This window comes from Schistocerca cancellata, chromosome 9, assembly GCF_023864275.1.
Source record: "Schistocerca cancellata isolate TAMUIC-IGC-003103 chromosome 9, iqSchCanc2.1, whole genome shotgun sequence".
Lineage (NCBI taxonomy): Eukaryota > Metazoa > Arthropoda > Insecta > Orthoptera > Acrididae > Schistocerca > Schistocerca cancellata.
In genome coordinates, this window is record NC_064634.1 from 335,534,039 (window position 1) to 335,552,539 (window position 18,501).

Sequence of the window (18,501 nt, forward strand, 5' to 3'; positions counted from 1 at the left end):
AGAATCAAGACCAAATATGTTCTCACAATCGCGTGATTGCAACACTGTAAAAGTCACTGTTTGTGTATGCAAGTGATAAATGGCAGGCAAAGTACATGTTCTGAGAAGAGGTATGTCTTTTCCATTATAAGCCATCAGTTGCTTGCTAGTTTTAGAGAGGCATGGGGAGCCTAACACTTCATATGTGTGACGATTTAGCAGTGTGACATAGGCACCCACGTCCAATTGAAATTTCACAAGTTTCCTACAAATAAGTAAATGAACAAAAAGTTTGTTTGACTGATGTATCACTGATGAAACTGTTGCAGCTTGCTAGTTGCAGACTTGGAATATACTGCTTTTATGACATGGGCCTTGTGTCTAGATTTTTGTGAGTGGGTCAGATTCTTATTTTTGTTCTGTCACAAACATATGGATTGCACATGTCCTTTTCTACCACAAGCGTAACACAGAGCCTGTCGGGAGGGGCAGTCTTGGCATTTGTGCTGTGAATAACACCGAGGGCAAGACTTAATTCTGTTCGCCTGTTTAGTGAACTGCTTACACAGTGTGGAACGTTGTTTACTCAGAGTAGCTAGTGCACGCTGCCGGTGCAGAATGAGGTGATCGCAAGCAAGGGACTCAACCCGGCAGATAGCTGGCTGCTCAAATTAATGAGTCAAGAAGGCACCAGAATCGTACTGATCTAGTATTTGCACTACCTGCCGAAATGATGGATCGGACTGTTTCAAAATCTTTTCTCTGAGTTTGACATCAGGTACTTTATACACGTTCGCATCACACAACATAACATCTGAATGTAAAGCACCGCAAGTACACTTGAATTTGCATTTCCTTGTCATACCTTGCAAATCTGTTACCTGTTTCCGATAAGTTTGTTCTGGCCTTTTCTGAAATTAAAGAATTGATATCTAGCTGCTACCACTTTCACTTGTTGGTCATAATAGTTAGTTAGAGAAGCGAATTACTTGGTCATAATTAAATTCACTTGGAGTGGTGTTGAGAATACAACTTCTGGATAAGTCTGATCACTGTACTTTCTACTGTTGATAATAAATATGGAAGTTTCACCATACCTGGTACATTGTGGGCAATGATGTGGGCTTCATATTTTGACAACCACTCGAGCCATTCCTCTTCTTGTTCACAAAACTGTCGAAAAGTTAGTGTAGCAACTGAAGTAGGCGGTGCTTGTTCCGGCGGGCACACAGCTTTGGCCAGTAGCTGCTGCAACATGTTGAGTAATGTGGAGATTTGTTGAGTGTGGAACTGAAACACCTGCATTAGCTTTGTAGAATCTAATGCTTGCAGCTGCGGCGCCTGAGCACGGGGCGGGACAGGTGGGGTGGGCATGTTGGACGACACAAATGCAACAAATAGGCAAGGCAAGTAAACAAAGAAAGCAAAGAAAATTTCTGCAACGACCACCTGAAAACACTGATAAGCAAAAACGACAAGAAACTCTTAAAACAAATAATTGCCCCTGCAAAGTAAAGACAAAGAGAGAACTAAGGCGCCAGCACAATATAAACGAAAATGCTGTGGCCGTCAGGCACTGGGTTTGGCAGATACTCGTTGCCAAATGTGAGGTCTTGCCCACTTGTCTCGTATAGGATGCCTAAAGGATGCTGTGTTCTCGGAATGCTATGCAACAATTCATGTAAAATCACATTAATAGTTTTCTTACAAACGAGAAGAGTGACAATACGCAACGTGTATTTATAAGTGATCTCAAGCAATGGGCAACACACAAAATAAGTGTCTTTTGCTATATACAGTGTTCTTGCAAGCAATTGATATGGATCACATGTCACTGCTATCATAGCACTCTCTGCTAGGTCGTGCTAGTGCTGTCCAAATACTGAGCCGATATTGATGGACCAAGGCTGGCAGGAGCAGCGCTTATATTCTCTTCTTGTAAAGGCCACTCCTGTCATAGTGTGTTCTGATCAGTGCACCATTGGCTGACGTCGTTTCACCGCCTTCTCTTGTTTGCGTTCTTCATCTTCGTTCCGGCAATTGTGGTTACGCCAGAACAAGTTTTATGGACTGTATACCATAGTAACTGTTCATAACACAGTCACGATGTAATTATTTTTCACAAGTAATGTTGTATGCATTATTTTTAATTGCAATTACAATTTAAAAAATATATTACATTGCACCACTACTGCTATCCATTTCTCTCTTTATAACCTTCCCCCCTCACAACCAGTTTTTACCATGTTTATTCCCCCCCCCCCCCCCCCTCCCTCTGCCCCCCCTTTTCTCATATTAGCCATAGTAATCATTTTGAGATTGTACTAATACATTTATACACTGAACATTGCAGTTCATTGTCCTTTTCCAAGTGATTGAAAATACACGTGATTTCGCTTGGCAATGTTCCCATCAGGAATAATCTTGGCTCAATAGTTAATCCATCCTTCACCATTCTTATCTAACATTATCCACTTGAAGATGCCAGCAACAGAGTGAAATAGTGGAAGGAAATATAGTGAACATGCAGACCCTATACATGTGGGATAAATACTCAGAAAAGAGAGAAGAAATCAGTTGTTGAAATGTGGTGGGGGGAATCACAAGATGATCAGTAGTGTATACATTTATCGAAAAATGTCTCCCATTGAAAAAATAATCTAAGTTTACCAATATTTTTAAAAAGTTTGTGACGTGATCGACAAAATACCACATGAGTGATTCCTAGTTCTGTAATAAATTCAGAGAAAATGAATTGTAAATAATTGACACTCAATATTGTGTACCAACAATCAGCTTCCAACAGTGTTCACAAGGAAAAGGAAAACACTTGTTGTATTCTTTTTGTGTGTCAGCACATAATAATCAAATATTATCCTTTAAAGCAAAAAGAATAAAGTGGCCCCCTTCCCACTTTATGTCCAGGTCCCCACTTTTAAATAGTCCTCCTCTCTTGGGTGACATATGTTGTCTGTGGTTATATCAATGCAGAAATACCAGTATCAATACAGAAATACCAAGAATCAAAAGTTAATGTTGCCATATACTGCATTTTGAAAGACTAGGTTAAAATAGCAACAATATGGAAAGGATAGATTGCTACTCCATGTATCGGAGGCATTAGTCGCAAACAGGCACAGTGAAAACAAGTGCTAGAAATATTCAGCTTTGAGACAAAGTCCTTGGGGAAAATAAAACACACACACACACACACACACACACACACACACACACACACACACTCACAACTGACATGTACAAGGCCATTGTAATCTCCAGGTGCTAGGGCTGACTGCATCTAGCATCAGGAGATGACAGTGGCCACTTGTGCGTGAATTGTGGTTGTGTGAATGTGTGAGACTTTTCTACTTCTGATGAAGGACCTTGTCCAAAAGCTGAATATTTCCAGCATACTTTTTCATTGTACATGTCTATGACTTAATGCCGCCTCTATGAGCTGAGTAAAAGTCCATCCTTTCCACATTAACATTAATCCGTACACTGTATTTAATATGCAGTTTTGTTATGGTGGAACAATCTTGGAATCTCTTTCCTTAGAGTCTGTTTCTGTGCGGAATATGGTGGTTAGTGTACAGATTCATATAAAATTGCTGTCAAAGTTTGCCTGTGAATGCTAATTGTATTATGGCATTAATAAGACAGTGACCTACACTTAGCCATCGTAATAGAAATCACTCTTCTAATGATCCATGCTTAATGTCACAGCAGATAACCTTGCAAATGGTAGTCCTTTTTATAGTTGGTATAGGTGTGCATATGTGGACACTAACAATTCAAAACTTCTCATTTATTTTCAGCTGGGCCTAGATTAAGCGTTTAGCTTGACAGTCTTTCATTAGTTCATGATTCTCAAGAAATAACTCCAATATATACCATGTAATATGAATGTATGCTATGTCATAATCACACAGTTGTAAGTTATGAAACTGGACTTCAGTGCAGCAGCAAGAATAAGTAAGTGATAAACATTTTCTTGCCACTGTAACATTGCTTTCTAAACATGCAAGACACCATTCCTGTCTTTGAGGGTAATAGGACAGGATTGTAAAACTGAGTCCTACAATAGATATTAAATAGGCTGTTGAATATGAATTAATCAAAAACTACACTTCCATTGTTTTGTCACATAGTATGTGTAAGATTATGCCTTCCCTTACAGCAGTAAGTATGTAAAGATAATTAAAATTCCAAATATAGAAAATGTCACCAATTTGTATATTTCTTTAACAATGTGCTACACCAAATTATCTATCCCATTCTCTTCATAAGTAGCTGCTTTTCCTACTTCCCCATATTTTTAAGGTTTCACAGTTGAAAATAAATCTGTATTTGATTAAAAATGTGACACATCCTGATGTACCAGTCCATGAAGTGAACAGTGTTCTAACATCATGGTTGGACTGTCTGGCACAACCAGCTGTCAACAATCCACATGGAATCATGATCTGGGAAAATTCATAGAATTCCAGAAATATGTATGTCACAGTTTCATATCAGCTGGTCTCCATCACCTGAGCTATTCCAATGCTATTATCTTGTGAGGTGACAATGTTACCTCAGTGCACCACCTTTTCAGAAAGACAATCGGTATTACTAAGCAACTATCCTTGAACCTAGTACCAGTTGCAGCTTGCCTTTTGACGGCTTCCAGTGGGAATGAAAATTTGATTTTTGACATTTTGTCTAATTATTGACTGAATTTAAAAATGTAATATGCTGTCATAATTTACTCATTATGAGGTTTATTCCTATGTTAATAGTTTAAAACAGTAAGACAAGTACTGCAGTTAGAAACTCTGTGTGTGTGTGTGTGTGTGTGTGTGTTTGTGTGTGTGTAACTGGTGGCACATAAATATCCGGACTTTATTCATCCAGTACTTGAGAATGAGGGCACTTCGCAATTTCCAGCGAACTTTACACACAATTTCAAACATTAATGAAACATTTTTTCGCTGATACCCTCCACAGAGTGAAGAAAGGAAAAAAGTTTATCGGTCACTACATTTTCACTGTTCATGCAGTAAAATTTTGCCATCATATATGATTTTTTAACTTATTATTTCTGTGTTATTAACTATTCGCAACACAGTTTGCAGATAGTATCCACATATGCCTTTGAATGTACCTGCAAAATTATATCATTGTTGACACAGAGTTCAGGTGATATAATGTCATAAACAATGAGATGTGTGAAAAACTAGTTTTTGCTTAAAACAGATCGCAGATTACCCAGGCTGCATTCATCCAGTGTTTCATAGTGAGAATACTTATAGACTTCCAACAAACTTTAAGCATAATATCAGACCTTTTCCAAGCTTTTTCTCACCTAAATGCTTAATATAAAATATTCAACACATTAACTTATATGTAAAATAATCAGACATTTGGAACATTTTATACATGGGAATATTTAAACAGTTTGGGATTTGGTGGTAAGAAGCTAAACTGTTAGTGAATAAAACTGTATTCAATTCAAAATATTAACTACTCATTTCACAGTGTTAGGCTAAATATGTCTTTAATAAATCTGAGTTTAATGTGGTCTTATTTACTTATCCTAGAACTCATGTAAAGGCTTAATAACACCGTCTTTCTTGAAAACTGCATTAAAAATTTTGATGGTCCTGGTTTGTGAAACTTGGTATGAATACCACACACATGAGCAATGTGCTACTGTGAGGGAAAAAGAGTGTTTGGTAAACAATGCATTCTGCTGGTGAACAAGTTTCCTGGTATCCTTTCGGTGAATCAAAACCTATTATTCGTTTCAGTTGCATATGAGTCAATCTGGTCATCCACTTCATGGATCCAGGAACTGTTACTCTCAGGTGTTTGTGTGATATGACTGACTCTAATTGTGACTCATTAATCATGTACTTTTTATGTTTAGTAAATTTGCAGGAGTGCATTTATATCTGTTAGGAATTAACTTCAGGTTTTTATACTAGTCTTATATTTTCTAAAGATACACTCCTGGAAATGGAAAAAAGAACACATTGACACCGGTGTGTCAGACCCACCATACTTGCTCCGGACACTGCGAGAGGGCTGTACAAGCAATGATCACACGCACGGCACAGCGGACACACCAGGAACCGCGGTGTTGGCCGTCGAATGGCGCCAGCTGCGCAGCATTTGTGCACCGCCGCCGTCAGTGTCAGCCAGTTTGCCGTGGCATACGGAGCTCCGTCGCAGTCTTTAACACTGGTAGCATGCCGCGACAGCGTGGACGTGAACCGTATGTGCAGTTGACGGACTTCGAGCGAGGGCGTATAGTGGGCATGCGGGAGGCCGGGTGGACGTACCGCCGAATTGCTCAACACGTGGGGCGTGAGGTCTCCACAGTACATCGATGTTGTCGCCAGTGGTCGGCGGAAGGTGCACGTGCCTGTCGACCTGGGACCGGACCGCAGCGACGCACGGATGCACGCCAAGACCGTAGGATCCTACGCAGTGCAGTAGGGGACCGCACCGCCACTTCCCAGCAAATTAGGGACACTGTTGCTCCTGGGGTATCGGCGAGGACCATTCGCAACCGTCTCCATGAAGCTGGGCTACGGTCCCGCACACCGTTAGGCCGTCTTCCGCTCACGCCCCAACATCGTGCAGCCCGCCTCCAGTGGTGTCGCGACAGGCGTGAATGGAGGGACGAATGGAGACGTGTCGTCTTCAGCGATGAGAGTCGCTTCTGCCTTGGTGCCAATGATGGTCGTATGCGTGTTTGGCGCCATGCAGGTGAGCGCCACAATCAGGACTGCATACGACCGAGGCACACAGGGCCAACACCCGGCATCATGGTGTGGGGAGCGATCTCCTATACTGGCCATACACCACTGGTGATCGTTGAGGGGACACTGAATAGTGCACGGTACATCCAAACCGTCATCGAACCCATCGTTCTACCATTCCTAGACCGGCAAGGGAACTTGCTGTTCCAACAGGACAATGCACGTCCGCATGTATCCCGTGCCACCCAACGTGCTCTAGAAGGTGTAAGTCAACTACCCTGGCCAGCAAGATCTCCGGAACTGTCCCCCATTGAGCATATGTTTGGGACTGGATGAAGCGTTGTCTCACGCGGTCTGCACGTCCAGCACGAACACTGGTCCAACTGAGGTGCCACGTGGAAATGGCATGGCAAGCCGTTCCACAGGACTACATCCAGCATCTCTACGATCGTCTCCATGGGAGAATAGCAGCCTGCATTGCTGCGAAAGGTGGATATACAGTGTACTAGTGCCGACATTGTGCATGCTCTGTTGCCTGTGTCTATGTGCCTGTGGTTCTGTCAGTGTGATAATGTGATGTATCTGACCCCAGGAATGTGTCAATAAAGTTTCCCCTTCCTGGGACAATGAATTCACGGTGTTCTTATTTCAATTTCCAGGAGTGTAGAACTAAATATTTAGTAAAACTGGCTACTAAATTTTAATGCACAATATTGGCCATAATAATTCCCCCACTCTCTGTGCATGTTTTGAAGCCACTTACAAACCAGGTGTGATACTGATTAACCCTTTGACTGCTAGAGATGTGCTCTCTGCATTCTGTGCTGAGCATGGCTTTGTTGTCAGTGTTACTGCTCCCCTAATGCTAGTACCTGTGCTAACAGGTGGTGTTCCGGGCATTATGAAATACTTATCATACAATTTTAAGAAAACTATGTGCTGAAAAAATTTGATTTTTGCATATCTTACCATCTGATGTCTTCACTTGATAAAGGACTTAATTTCTTTTTGTTATTTGTCATAACTACTGTGCTGCATCAAATAAAGTAAAGCATTACATGAAATTTTAAAGAGTTTGCACTGCATAGACTTTGCATATGGTTGATTGTAGCTCATATATTGGTATGTACGAAATGTAGATAAAATATCAAAATGCTTTTGAAAACTGAGAGCACAAGAATATTTCACTTCATTGTCAAAGTATTGGTTTTTATATCCAATGGATGTTCATGCACAGAATGTTCAGTTCTATCCTTGCATATTGGGAATAAAGTACTCATAGCAGTTGTTATATTTCATTAATGGTTCAAGATATCAAAATGAGGATTTTAGAAAATGACAGCATGAACCATACATTGTATGATAAGTGGGTGAAAACTTTCTTGTTCATGAAGATAAGAAAGTAACTTGTTCACAGGAGTTAGAGAATGGATGGAGTGGGATACATAGACGCATCAGTAGTGCTTAAGGAAAACCCGGAGGCTGCATTTAAACAGGTCCTTAGCATATGAGGAGCGCGGGGAATGATGAGTTAACTCGCCCACAGCAATCAAAGGGTTAACAGGTTTATGGGAGTCCTGCAACACAGAGTACATCATGTTACCCTTGTCCATGGTACTTTGAAGACTGACTATCAAGAAAATTAAATTGGTTCATGTGATCAGAATTTTTGCATCCATGCTGATGCCATGTAAAAGATTATTTTGTTCTGTATAGTTCCTCCTGCTTGAATTTTGATACAGTACACTGAAGGGCCAAAACATTGTGACCACTTGTTTATAGCATGTTGCTTCACCTTTGTAATGCTATACAGTAACAGTTTTGCTTGACATCACAACTTTTTTCTATTTGTTTTAAAGAGGAAACATAGTTATATTGAAAACTTTATTGGTAACAAATACAGAAAAGTTTGAGCTATCATTTGTTATCATTTAGACATCTTTCATATTGTGAGACCAACTGTCGTATTACTGTGTTGTAGGAGGCTGGGAATGAAACCAGCACATGTAACAGGCATTTCCAGCTCTTCATTTTGGTGTAAATGCTGACTGGAGGACAGGAATTTCTTGAATGTGAAGGAAAGATAGAAATTGCTGAGAGCAAGATCAGAACTGTATGGTGGAAGATAAAATAGTTCCTGCCAAGCTCCTTCACAACAGTTGTTGTGCAGCAGTCCTTATGTAGGTGAGCATTTTCATGGGTTAACACAACACCTGCGTTGAGCGTTGTTGTTTGGAATGTCTCGTCACAATTTCCACAATGTTTCACAGTGACAGTAACAGGCGGCAAGGCATTTGCCGTTCCATCGCTGGGCAGGCAGTTAATGGGCAGAATGTCCCTCCTGTCCCAGAACACCAAGCACCCACTTTCCCCACCAACAGTGTCTCCTTGAACTTCGTCTTGACGGGAGACCTACTTCTCTATTCTACAAACCACTGTGAAGTGATGGCAGAGGGTGTGTTCCATTGTACCAGTTATCAGTGCTTTTTCCTTTTCCATTCATGTATAGAGTAAGGGCAGAATGATTGCTTACACACCACTTGTCAAATCTTGCCTTCGTGATCCCTATGGGAGCACTATGTTTGGGTTGTAAGATATTCCAGGATTCATCACTTATATTTGCTTCTAGAAACATTCTAAGTAGGATTTCTCATGCCAGTTTGCATCTGTGAATTCAGTTCTTTCATCAGCTTCCTGACACTCTACCATGTATCATTTCATATTCCCACAAATTGTTACACCCAAGTACTTGTGTGAGTTGACTGATCCCACTGTGAAGTTGACTGATTCCATCATGAAATGGTAATGTTGCTTTGATTCCAGAGTAAAGTCAACAACCCAAATCTCGGGTTATCTTCCATTAGGAACGTGGATGCACTCAACAACTGTGATATGACTTTCAAAATGACTTTTCAAACCCACATCTCATCACCTATTATGATCCTGTCGAGGAACTCGTCACAATCATCATGGTTGTGCTGCAGAAATGTCACTGCTGCTCTGAAGCAATTTATTTTGCATTGGTTGTCAGGTTTATCAGTACCCACCTGCTACACACATTCTTGAACAGAAAGATGCCATTGATGTTGGGAAAGACATCTAGCATGAGGGGGTGCTGGTGTTCTGTAATAATTTTATTGTAGTCCATGACTGTCATGTTGTCTTCAATCATTATCTCAGATCCCAGGGAAGTCCCTGTGAATTTTCTCTGTAGTTTGATACTGCTCCCAACATCCCTGTATCTGTGTCATGGTGTGTGTTTCGAGCTGCTGTTAGCCTGGATGATTGCATGTCTGTACATCAATCCAAGCAATAAGTTTCTCTTAATCCATGGTCCAATCCAGATACTCTCATGCCTGCTGCAGTCATAGTTGACAATAGTGTTGAATCGACATGAAAACACGTAGGGGTTATCTGTTGTCGAGTTCCATGCTCAGCAATATGTGTTGAACGGTGGGATCCTAAACTCTTGTGCCTGCACAAGCATTGTGCTTTGTGGTTAGATCTGCCACAGATCATAGCATATTCTGTATGTTGTAGTGGACTAGCACCTGACCTTCACATTCTGTGGTAGGCTTGAATGTCCAATACCATGTCACCTATTTGCGATTTCGCCACCTTTAAAATGATTTTCAATAGATGCGTACAACAGTAGCATGTGAACAGTTGACTAGCTTTGCAGATTCTGAGATGCTCATTTCCAGGCACTGGGACAGAGTCCATTATGCCAGATGATTTCCTCATTTGCAGTCATATAATCACTACAATTATTCCACTTTCATATCTACTCTGTCTATATAATTCCCTTATCTCAGATGCCTCAGTGTCACCAGGCAGCATTCAGTCTAACAGTAGCAAATGGGTATAATATTTTGGTTCATCACTGTAGAGGTGAATAATGCAGAATGCTAATTTTGTGTGTGTCAGCTCTGTTCTCCAATAAGTGTTAGCTGTGATATTTTCCAACTGTTGATAACTGTCCTATGTTCAGTGAAACTCTCCTCTTCATGCCATAACATGGCATGGGAGAAGAATTTTGTAGTGGCCCAGATTCAGTATCAATTTCAGACACAATTTCTTGGGGGGGGGGGGGGGGGGGATCCTGATGTCACAGGCAAGTGAACAGATGGTTTACAGGCCAGTCATTTTTGGAGAAGTGGTATATACGGGAGTGAACAGTAACAAAAGTTCTTCTGGAACCTCAAGTATGTTTCTCTGGGCAGTCTTCCAATGCACCAACTTGCAGCAGCTTCCAGTTACTCAGCAGTTGATCAAGATGACTTTCAGTTGTGTATAAATTTTCCAAAACTCACACTGAGCCTAGAAGCAGTGTTCACAATGAGGTTCCTTTCTAATTAAGATTAATGGGCTCAATCTCACACCAACATTCACTAAATAGGAAAAACTCTTGTAGAAACACTGGCAAGGATAAATGGAAACCAAAATAACTGATAAAGTCGTGAAGAATTTATGATAAAAAGAGGTGGTGTAGTTAAAAAAGTTGCAGTTGCTAAACAAAGTCCATTCGCATGGGACATACTAATTAAGAATTTTTTATTGAAAACATATGAGTCTTTAGACATGTGACTTGTTACATCAGAACTGTGTAACTGGGAAACTGTTTTTGTCCTACTGCCCATTATACTTGTGGGAGTATTGAGCTTAAGAATAAACTATAGGAGATTTGTCTGTGAACTAAATGGGCAAGATATTGAATTGTGATCTGGCTCTTTAAAAGAAACCTCTCCCGATCAATATGTCCTTTCCCTACTGCATTGCTTCTCAAGAAAGCCACGTCTACTGCAATAAACAGCCTCTCTCAAAACATACAGAGGGACTGACAGTAGAAATTAAGATTCCAGTTTTGTGGCAAAAGAGAAGCCAATTCTGACTGGTTCAAAGATGGGAGGGGTGACAATGAACAAAGATAGATTGAAAATACAAAAGATATAAATAGATGCCAGAGAAAACAGAAAGAAAGTACTGCATTGTTTGATCCCCTTTCTCATTGTGAACTCCAGATGGGAAACAAGCTCCCCATCTTCTATATGCATCTTGCCATTAATGACTCTACTTTCTCTTTCTTTATTTTGTGTTCCTTACCCATATGAACTTTTACTTTTCCTCTTATCTTTTTTAGAATTCTGTGCCTCATTCAGTAAAAAAAGAACCCTTACAGATTTACTTTGATGTCCATCTCTCTATGAAGAGAAACTTTTTTTTCCAGGAATGGGTAGCTGTATCAAATTGAAATTTATGTCAGATACTAAAGACTATGGTTCCTTGGTGGTGTAAAACATTTAAAAGTTTCTGAGTCAATGTAATCAAAAGATATAACTATTTATGTCATCTGTTTTGATAAAAACTCACTCATCAAAACCTGTAGAGGAAATATCTATGTACGTAATTAAGCTTGTACTGAACCCTCAAAGTGCAAGTCCTACTTGCACTTCTCTGGTTTTCTTGTTTTGTTTCCATTATCATCTTGCAATTTATTGTAGGTTTTATGTTAATCCTTGACATTCTTATTATTATTAACAGTTCTTACCTTACTCCCTGTTTGTCTGAAGACTAAGATGGTACATCGAATGACATTGAACTCTTAAGGGGCTCAATCCCCATCCATTCAACCATATTTAGGTTTTCTCCTCGAGACCATATTTAGGATGGTACCATTACAGATATGGCCTTTTGCTTGACCAATGCTCTAACTAAAATTGTGATCTATCTCAGATGACACCGACACTTTCCCTGTTGTGTTTCTGTCCTAATCCATATTTTCAATGATTTTACATCTCCTGTAGAACATGTGCATCTTTCTTTTGCTTTTTCCTCATCTTTCTTTCTCTTTCTCCTGAGGGAATACTTAAAAATTCCAAGATGTAGAAGGTCAATCATGCTTTCTAATTTATGTGTGTAACAACCTTGCTTTATTTCTTTCTTCTTTGGCAACAAGATTATATATATTCTTCTTGAGTCTTGCATATGATTAATTTTCATTTACTGTTAAAATAACTTTGCAAGAAATTTCCTTTTGATGGTTTTGCTCTGCTTTAAAGGTCTGGAGTCCAAATTACGGCTAATCTGTAATGATCTGCTGGGTCCCACACACAGCCATTCAAATCAAAGCAAATCTTGGGAAAACACAATTATGGTGAGTACAATATCTGGACTTGTGGGTGTTTTATCAGTAATATTCCATCTTCATGATTTTGTTCTGTGTTCCAGGGGTTTTCAAAGCACGTTTTGCTAAGAGAGATACTTTCTCTGATGGGCACAAATCTCAGATTGCAGAGACTTCTTGTTGAATATAGTGACCAGCTCACACAATTAGAACAATCTGCTCAGTTATTTAATGGAATGGAAAAGCAGTGAGAAGGTTACCATAAAGTGTTTTCATTACACAGAATGTCGTGAAAAGTTGTGTAATACAGGTGCAATTTTGTGAAGTGACTTGCCTAATGACAAAATGTTTATCTTATTTTTTAAATAGTACTTTTAAATAAAATTATACTTAGTATTACTGCTGTTCTGTGAAGTATCATGCTAAACAACATTGTGGTGTCAGTGATGAATATTTTTCTGTCTTACTGTCACCACAAAGTTAGAGGTATTCAAACATAATTCATATGGAGACATGAGCAATGTGTTCAGTAAGCAAACTTCACTGCCATGTAGAACACTAGTGTCCCACCTCAGGCAACAAATTATTATTTGTTATTTTGTGTGTGTTTGTACCTGTTCTTATTTGTTCTGCTGTTAAGTGATAAGAAAATCAGTATATTTTAATAAACAACATCTTACGTTATCAGTATTCATCACATAACATTCTCAGAAAAATGCTACTTTGAAAGACTGCTACCCTCACAACATTCAACTGTAAATAAAAACATTGTTTTATAATAAAACAAGAAAATGCGTACGAGATTTTTCAAAGAGCTTCATATAAAAATTGTAATGCTTGTCATTGCTCTGTGTTGTTTATTCATTTAAAGGCAGTATTGTTAGTCATGTAGAACATGGATATTTATTTAGGTTATTTGTGTCTTTTGTAAAGTTTTTATTTGTTATTTAATTGTTTGATGAAGTTCAGTTAACTTAGTTTCTGTGAAATTAATCTGCAAAATAATTCTGAAATAGTTGATTATTGTGTGTATGACTTATCATTACAAAAAGACTGACATAAATGGGAGTACTAGTGTCTTGATTTTAAACTTAATTTAAGAAAATGTGTTTGTTACAAGTCCTAGTTCTAGCTGATACATTCCTCTGCCTCATGTAGTAAATGAAAATAATTGATATTCATCAATTCGTGAATGCTGAAAAGTTATTCAACTACAACTGTGTTCATTCAATTACTTTTAATAACAAATGTGAATAATAACTGGTTCATTTCTTCTGAGGACCAAGCCATGTCACTTAAATTTGTCATTCTACTTTTTATTATTTTATGCATAACTTCATTCTGTAGAATTTTTTTCTTTAGTGTATGCACACAAAAGACTCCTATTGAGAAATTGTTCAAAATTCAGCTGTTGTTAGTCAGTATAAAACCCTTTAGAAACCCTATAAAATAGTCTTTTTGTGTTGATTTTATACACAGCTCTTCATCATTATAGAGCAGATGCTCATTATCTTTTACAAAGAGACAATAATAATAACTGATTTCACACCAAATAAATTTAATTGGTAATTGTTTTCTGTAAGTAATGGTTTTTCTGCATTCGCATTCATAAGCATGTGTGAATGTGCAAGTGAGATTTGTTTGAATGTGCCATTGAGATTTGTTTGAATGTGCAAGTGAGATTTGTTTGAATGTGCAAGTGATATTTGAATCTGAATGGATAGATAATTTGATCTGAGTTTATTGTATAAAAGTGTATGTTACAGGAGTGTGTACCTTGAAGGAATAATTGATTTTATTTAAAACATTCGTTCAACAATGTTTTAAGATTTTATTTAAATGTACACAACATTAAATAGCTTTATTGCAATTTGAAATGCAAAATGTGTAGCAGTGGCTGTGATTGTGTTTCATTCTGGATTATTATTTAAAAGGAAAGTAAATTACTGTATTTTTTCGTTCATTGGTGTAAATTATGATTCACATTTTAATACTGATAAGATTTGAGTAATTGCTTCATACCTAAGTGATTTGGTGAGTAAGTATTTCATTCAATTTGAAGTTCTGTGTTTGTTCATAAGTGGAGCACTTCCTGAAATCATCTTCTAGTGATAGTTTATAATGACATGAGATGACATAAATGAATTGGTAATATTTGACAATCAAAATTACAAGTTTTTCATAAAATGAAAATAAATGCTAGCGGCAGACCACGCACTTTCTTTCCACAAAGTTAGGATGCCTTCTTGTCATTGTAACAATGACAGCTTTATTTTCCTATGATGACCTCAAGCAAAACATTGTGAAAAAAAGGTGAAAATTGCTACAAAAGTTGAGATATTATGACTCAGCCATTTTCTTCAACATTTGTCACATTTCTGTATGAACTCATCACTGACTACATGATGAGTAATGAAATGGCCAGCCACCTCAACATTTGTTCTTCCATTTTTAAACAGGTGATTACACTGCTGCAAACGCCTTCGCACGTCATACTCTTTCTTTTTTGAATGATTTCTTGAAGCCTTCCGCTGCCATTTTCTTTGTTTCTTGTATGATTGTTCTGTGTTGGCCTAAGGCCGAAATTGAACAATCGTACAGGAAATAAAGAAAATGGCAGCTGAAGGCTTCAAGAAATCATTCAAAAAATTCATTGCAGACTCTATCACATTGAAAATTGTACTCTTTCCATAAATAGCACAAATTTTGTGATAAACAGGAACATCTGTGATGGTTTTCTTGAAGGAAAAAAAATAGTAATATCTCTCAGGGAACAAATCTAATGGTGTTTGGAAGTGCAGCATTCATTTTAAATGACTCCTGCAGAGAAACAGGCAACTATAAAACTTTATCACAAGTACAGATGGTGAACTAATGTACACATTGGTACAGGACTAGCAATTTAGCCTTTCTTGAGTCCAAGTCATCCTCATTCACCATAAGGCACTAATGGACAAGTGCTTCATTTTATGAACAATATGTAAAATTGATTGTCATCCCTAAATTAGACAGTATTTATAATGCCAATTGTTCATGATGTAAATTCCGATATTCATTACTGTAGAATATTAGTGTTTACAGACAAAGTTGAATCATAAATATTTGTCATTATGCTATGATAATGGAAATTCCAGGATTGGAACAATAAACAAAAGTGAGGAAAGGCAACATTTCATCTGTAGTTGATTGATGCATGGGGCATACAAATATGTACAATTAACTGTTGAGCTGTCACTGTTAAAGTTTCAGTACATGTTTTTTCATATATAACCACTCTATAGTGTGTCACCATGACCAGAAGTGGGTGCATTGAGAGAGAGAGAGAGAGAGAGAGAGAGAAAGAAAGAAAGAAATCATATAAATCAACAACAAGTGAGTAGTTGTCTTAACTCAGTTTTGTTTTCATCATTATGAGCTAGATCTCAATAAAATGAATAACCTTAGTGCCTGAAAAGAAATACCTACTTGCCAACACTGGCAGTGTAATTGAGTCATGTCCAAGAGGAGCAGGATTCAAATCCCAATCAAGCTGTCCAGATTTAGATTTTCTGTTGTTTCTCTAAATCAGTTTGGGTAAATACTTAAGTGATTTTTTTGCAAATAACACAGTCAGTTTCCTTTCTCATCCTTTTCCAATTTGAGCATGTGCTCCATCTCTGTTAAACTTTAATCTTCCTCCCTTCCTTTTCTTTTTATCTTTCCTTCCTTCCATTCTTTTCTGCATGTGATATGCCATAACAACAATAATTGGAACAGATCTGATATGCTAACAAATTTAAAAATATTTTTAAATCTTTAGCTTTTGTTAGTGTAGGAAGGAAGTCCTGCCCTAATGTTGTAAAGAGAGGAGCAGTGTAAATGGAGTAAGCTCTTGCCCTCTCATGCAATGAAGCCCACAGTATAAATAGGACTTAAGCTCCGTATTTCATACTCAGCATCGAATCACTCGTTATTGGCAATGAATCCTCACTATCATCTTCTGAATCATTTGAGGAGTCTGATAAATGTACAGTAACTATTTCAGCTGGGGGTGATAGTGATTCGACAACAGCAGGTAATGGCTGGTGTTGCCTTGGTCTTGGAATGCTTTCGGTTGTAGTGCGTCAAGCAGACCCTGCACGCCGCCTTTCTCCACTTTCATTTCCAATTCCATTTCTGCTTCCACTTGCACCATCATTTCTATTTTTATTCTTGTCACACAAAGCTTGTCTTTCATCTTTTAACTCCTGTCTCCTCTTCTTCATATCATCCGAAAGGTTTTCCACCATCTTGTTTATAAAATTATCAAGTGAAAGTGACCTGAACTCCTCAGAAATTGGCTTCCTGCAGACAGGGCAATCCTTTTTCTTTTTTTTTTTCCACTCACTTATGCAAAACTTACAGAATGTGTGATTGCAAGTTAAAGTTGTAGCAGCCACAAACAACTCATTGCATATACTACATTGCAGCTCTGTTTCCATCAGTTCTCCAAAATTGTGCAAAATTTCTTCTCGTGCCTGGAGTGTATTATCAGAAGCTGACTGCACAAGTTCACTTAATTCCTTTTCTAACATTTCTCTTTTCTGATCAACAATGATTAAATTCTGTTTCACTGTCTCTAATTCCTCAGTTAGTTTCCCAACATCTTCTTTTGCTTCCCATTTCTCTTTTATCTCATTTTCAATTGCAGCCTTGTCATGATGCAAGTTTTCCAATGCTTCTTTAAACCGACGTTTTGCTGCCTCCTCCCGCTCATCAACATCCCGCAACAGACTTTCCATGAGCATCTGATTGTTTTCCTCCCGTTTTTTCCCCTTCTTCTTCTAATCGTAATGTGCGAGTAGTCACTTCCTCCAGGTGACGAGCATTCTCGCCCTCTTGTTTTTCTTTCTCAGCCAGACGTGCTTTCATCGACTTCAACTTTCTCTTCAAAGTCAGTACCTCCTGGTTTGAAATTTTCTTTCCACGAAGGAAAAATATACCTAAAAACAAAGATGATGTGACTTACCAAATGAAAGTGCTGTCAGGTCGACAGACTTACAAACGAACACAAACATACACACAAAATTCAAGCTTTCGCAACAAACTGTTGCCTCATCAGGAAAGAGGGAAGGAGAGGAAAGACGAAAGGATGTGGGTTTTAAGGGAGAGGGTAAGGAGTCATTCCAGTCCCGGGTGCGGAAAGACTTACCTTAGGGGGAAAAAAGGACGGGTATACAGTCGCGCACACACACACGTATCCATCCACACATATACAGACACAAGCAGACATATTTAAAGGCAAAGAGTTTGGGCAGAGATGTCAGTCGAGGCAGAAGTGCAGAGGCAAAGATGTTGTTGAATGACAGGTGAGGTATGAGTGGCGGCAACTTGAAATTAGCGGAGATTGAGGCCTGGTGGATAACGGGAAGAGAGGATATATTGAAGAGCAAGTTCCCATCTCCAGAGTTCGGATAGGTTGGTGTTAGTAGGAAGTATCCAGATAACCCGGACGGTGTAACACTGTGCCAAGATGTGCTGGTCGTGCACCAAGGCATGTTCAGCCACAGGGTGATCCTCATTACCAACAAACACTGTCTGCCTGTGTCCATTCATGCGAATGGACAGTTTGTTGCTGGTCATTCCCACATAGAATGCATCACACTATAGGCAGGTCAGTTGGTAGATCAC

The 18,501-nt window shown here is 38.7% G+C and overlaps 2 protein-coding genes across 3 annotated transcripts in view; one reads left to right on the forward strand and one right to left on the reverse strand.

Moving 5' to 3' along the window:
- Positions 1-16,455, forward strand: part of LOC126100100 (protein HIRA) — a 258,874-nt gene extending 242,419 nt beyond the window's left edge. The window contains exons 17-18 of one of the 2 annotated variants that reach the window (XM_049910614.1): positions 12,788-12,882; positions 12,957-16,454. In XM_049910614.1, coding sequence (XP_049766571.1) covers positions 12,788-12,882; positions 12,957-13,103 — 242 coding nt within the window. In that variant the 3' untranslated portion in view covers positions 13,104-16,454. Of the gene's footprint in view, positions 1-12,787; positions 12,883-12,956 lie in introns of both variants that reach the window. The other variant, XM_049910616.1, reaches the window with a different exon arrangement.
- A 340-nt stretch (positions 16,456-16,795) lies between these two features.
- Positions 16,796-17,808, reverse strand: LOC126100104 (E3 ubiquitin-protein ligase rnf8-like). The gene has a single exon (XM_049910620.1). It carries the CDS (start codon positions 17,616-17,618, stop codon positions 16,956-16,958), a length of 663 nt encoding a protein of 220 aa, XP_049766577.1. The 5' UTR covers positions 17,619-17,808; the 3' UTR covers positions 16,796-16,955.
- Positions 17,809-18,501: the final 693 nt, after the last annotated feature.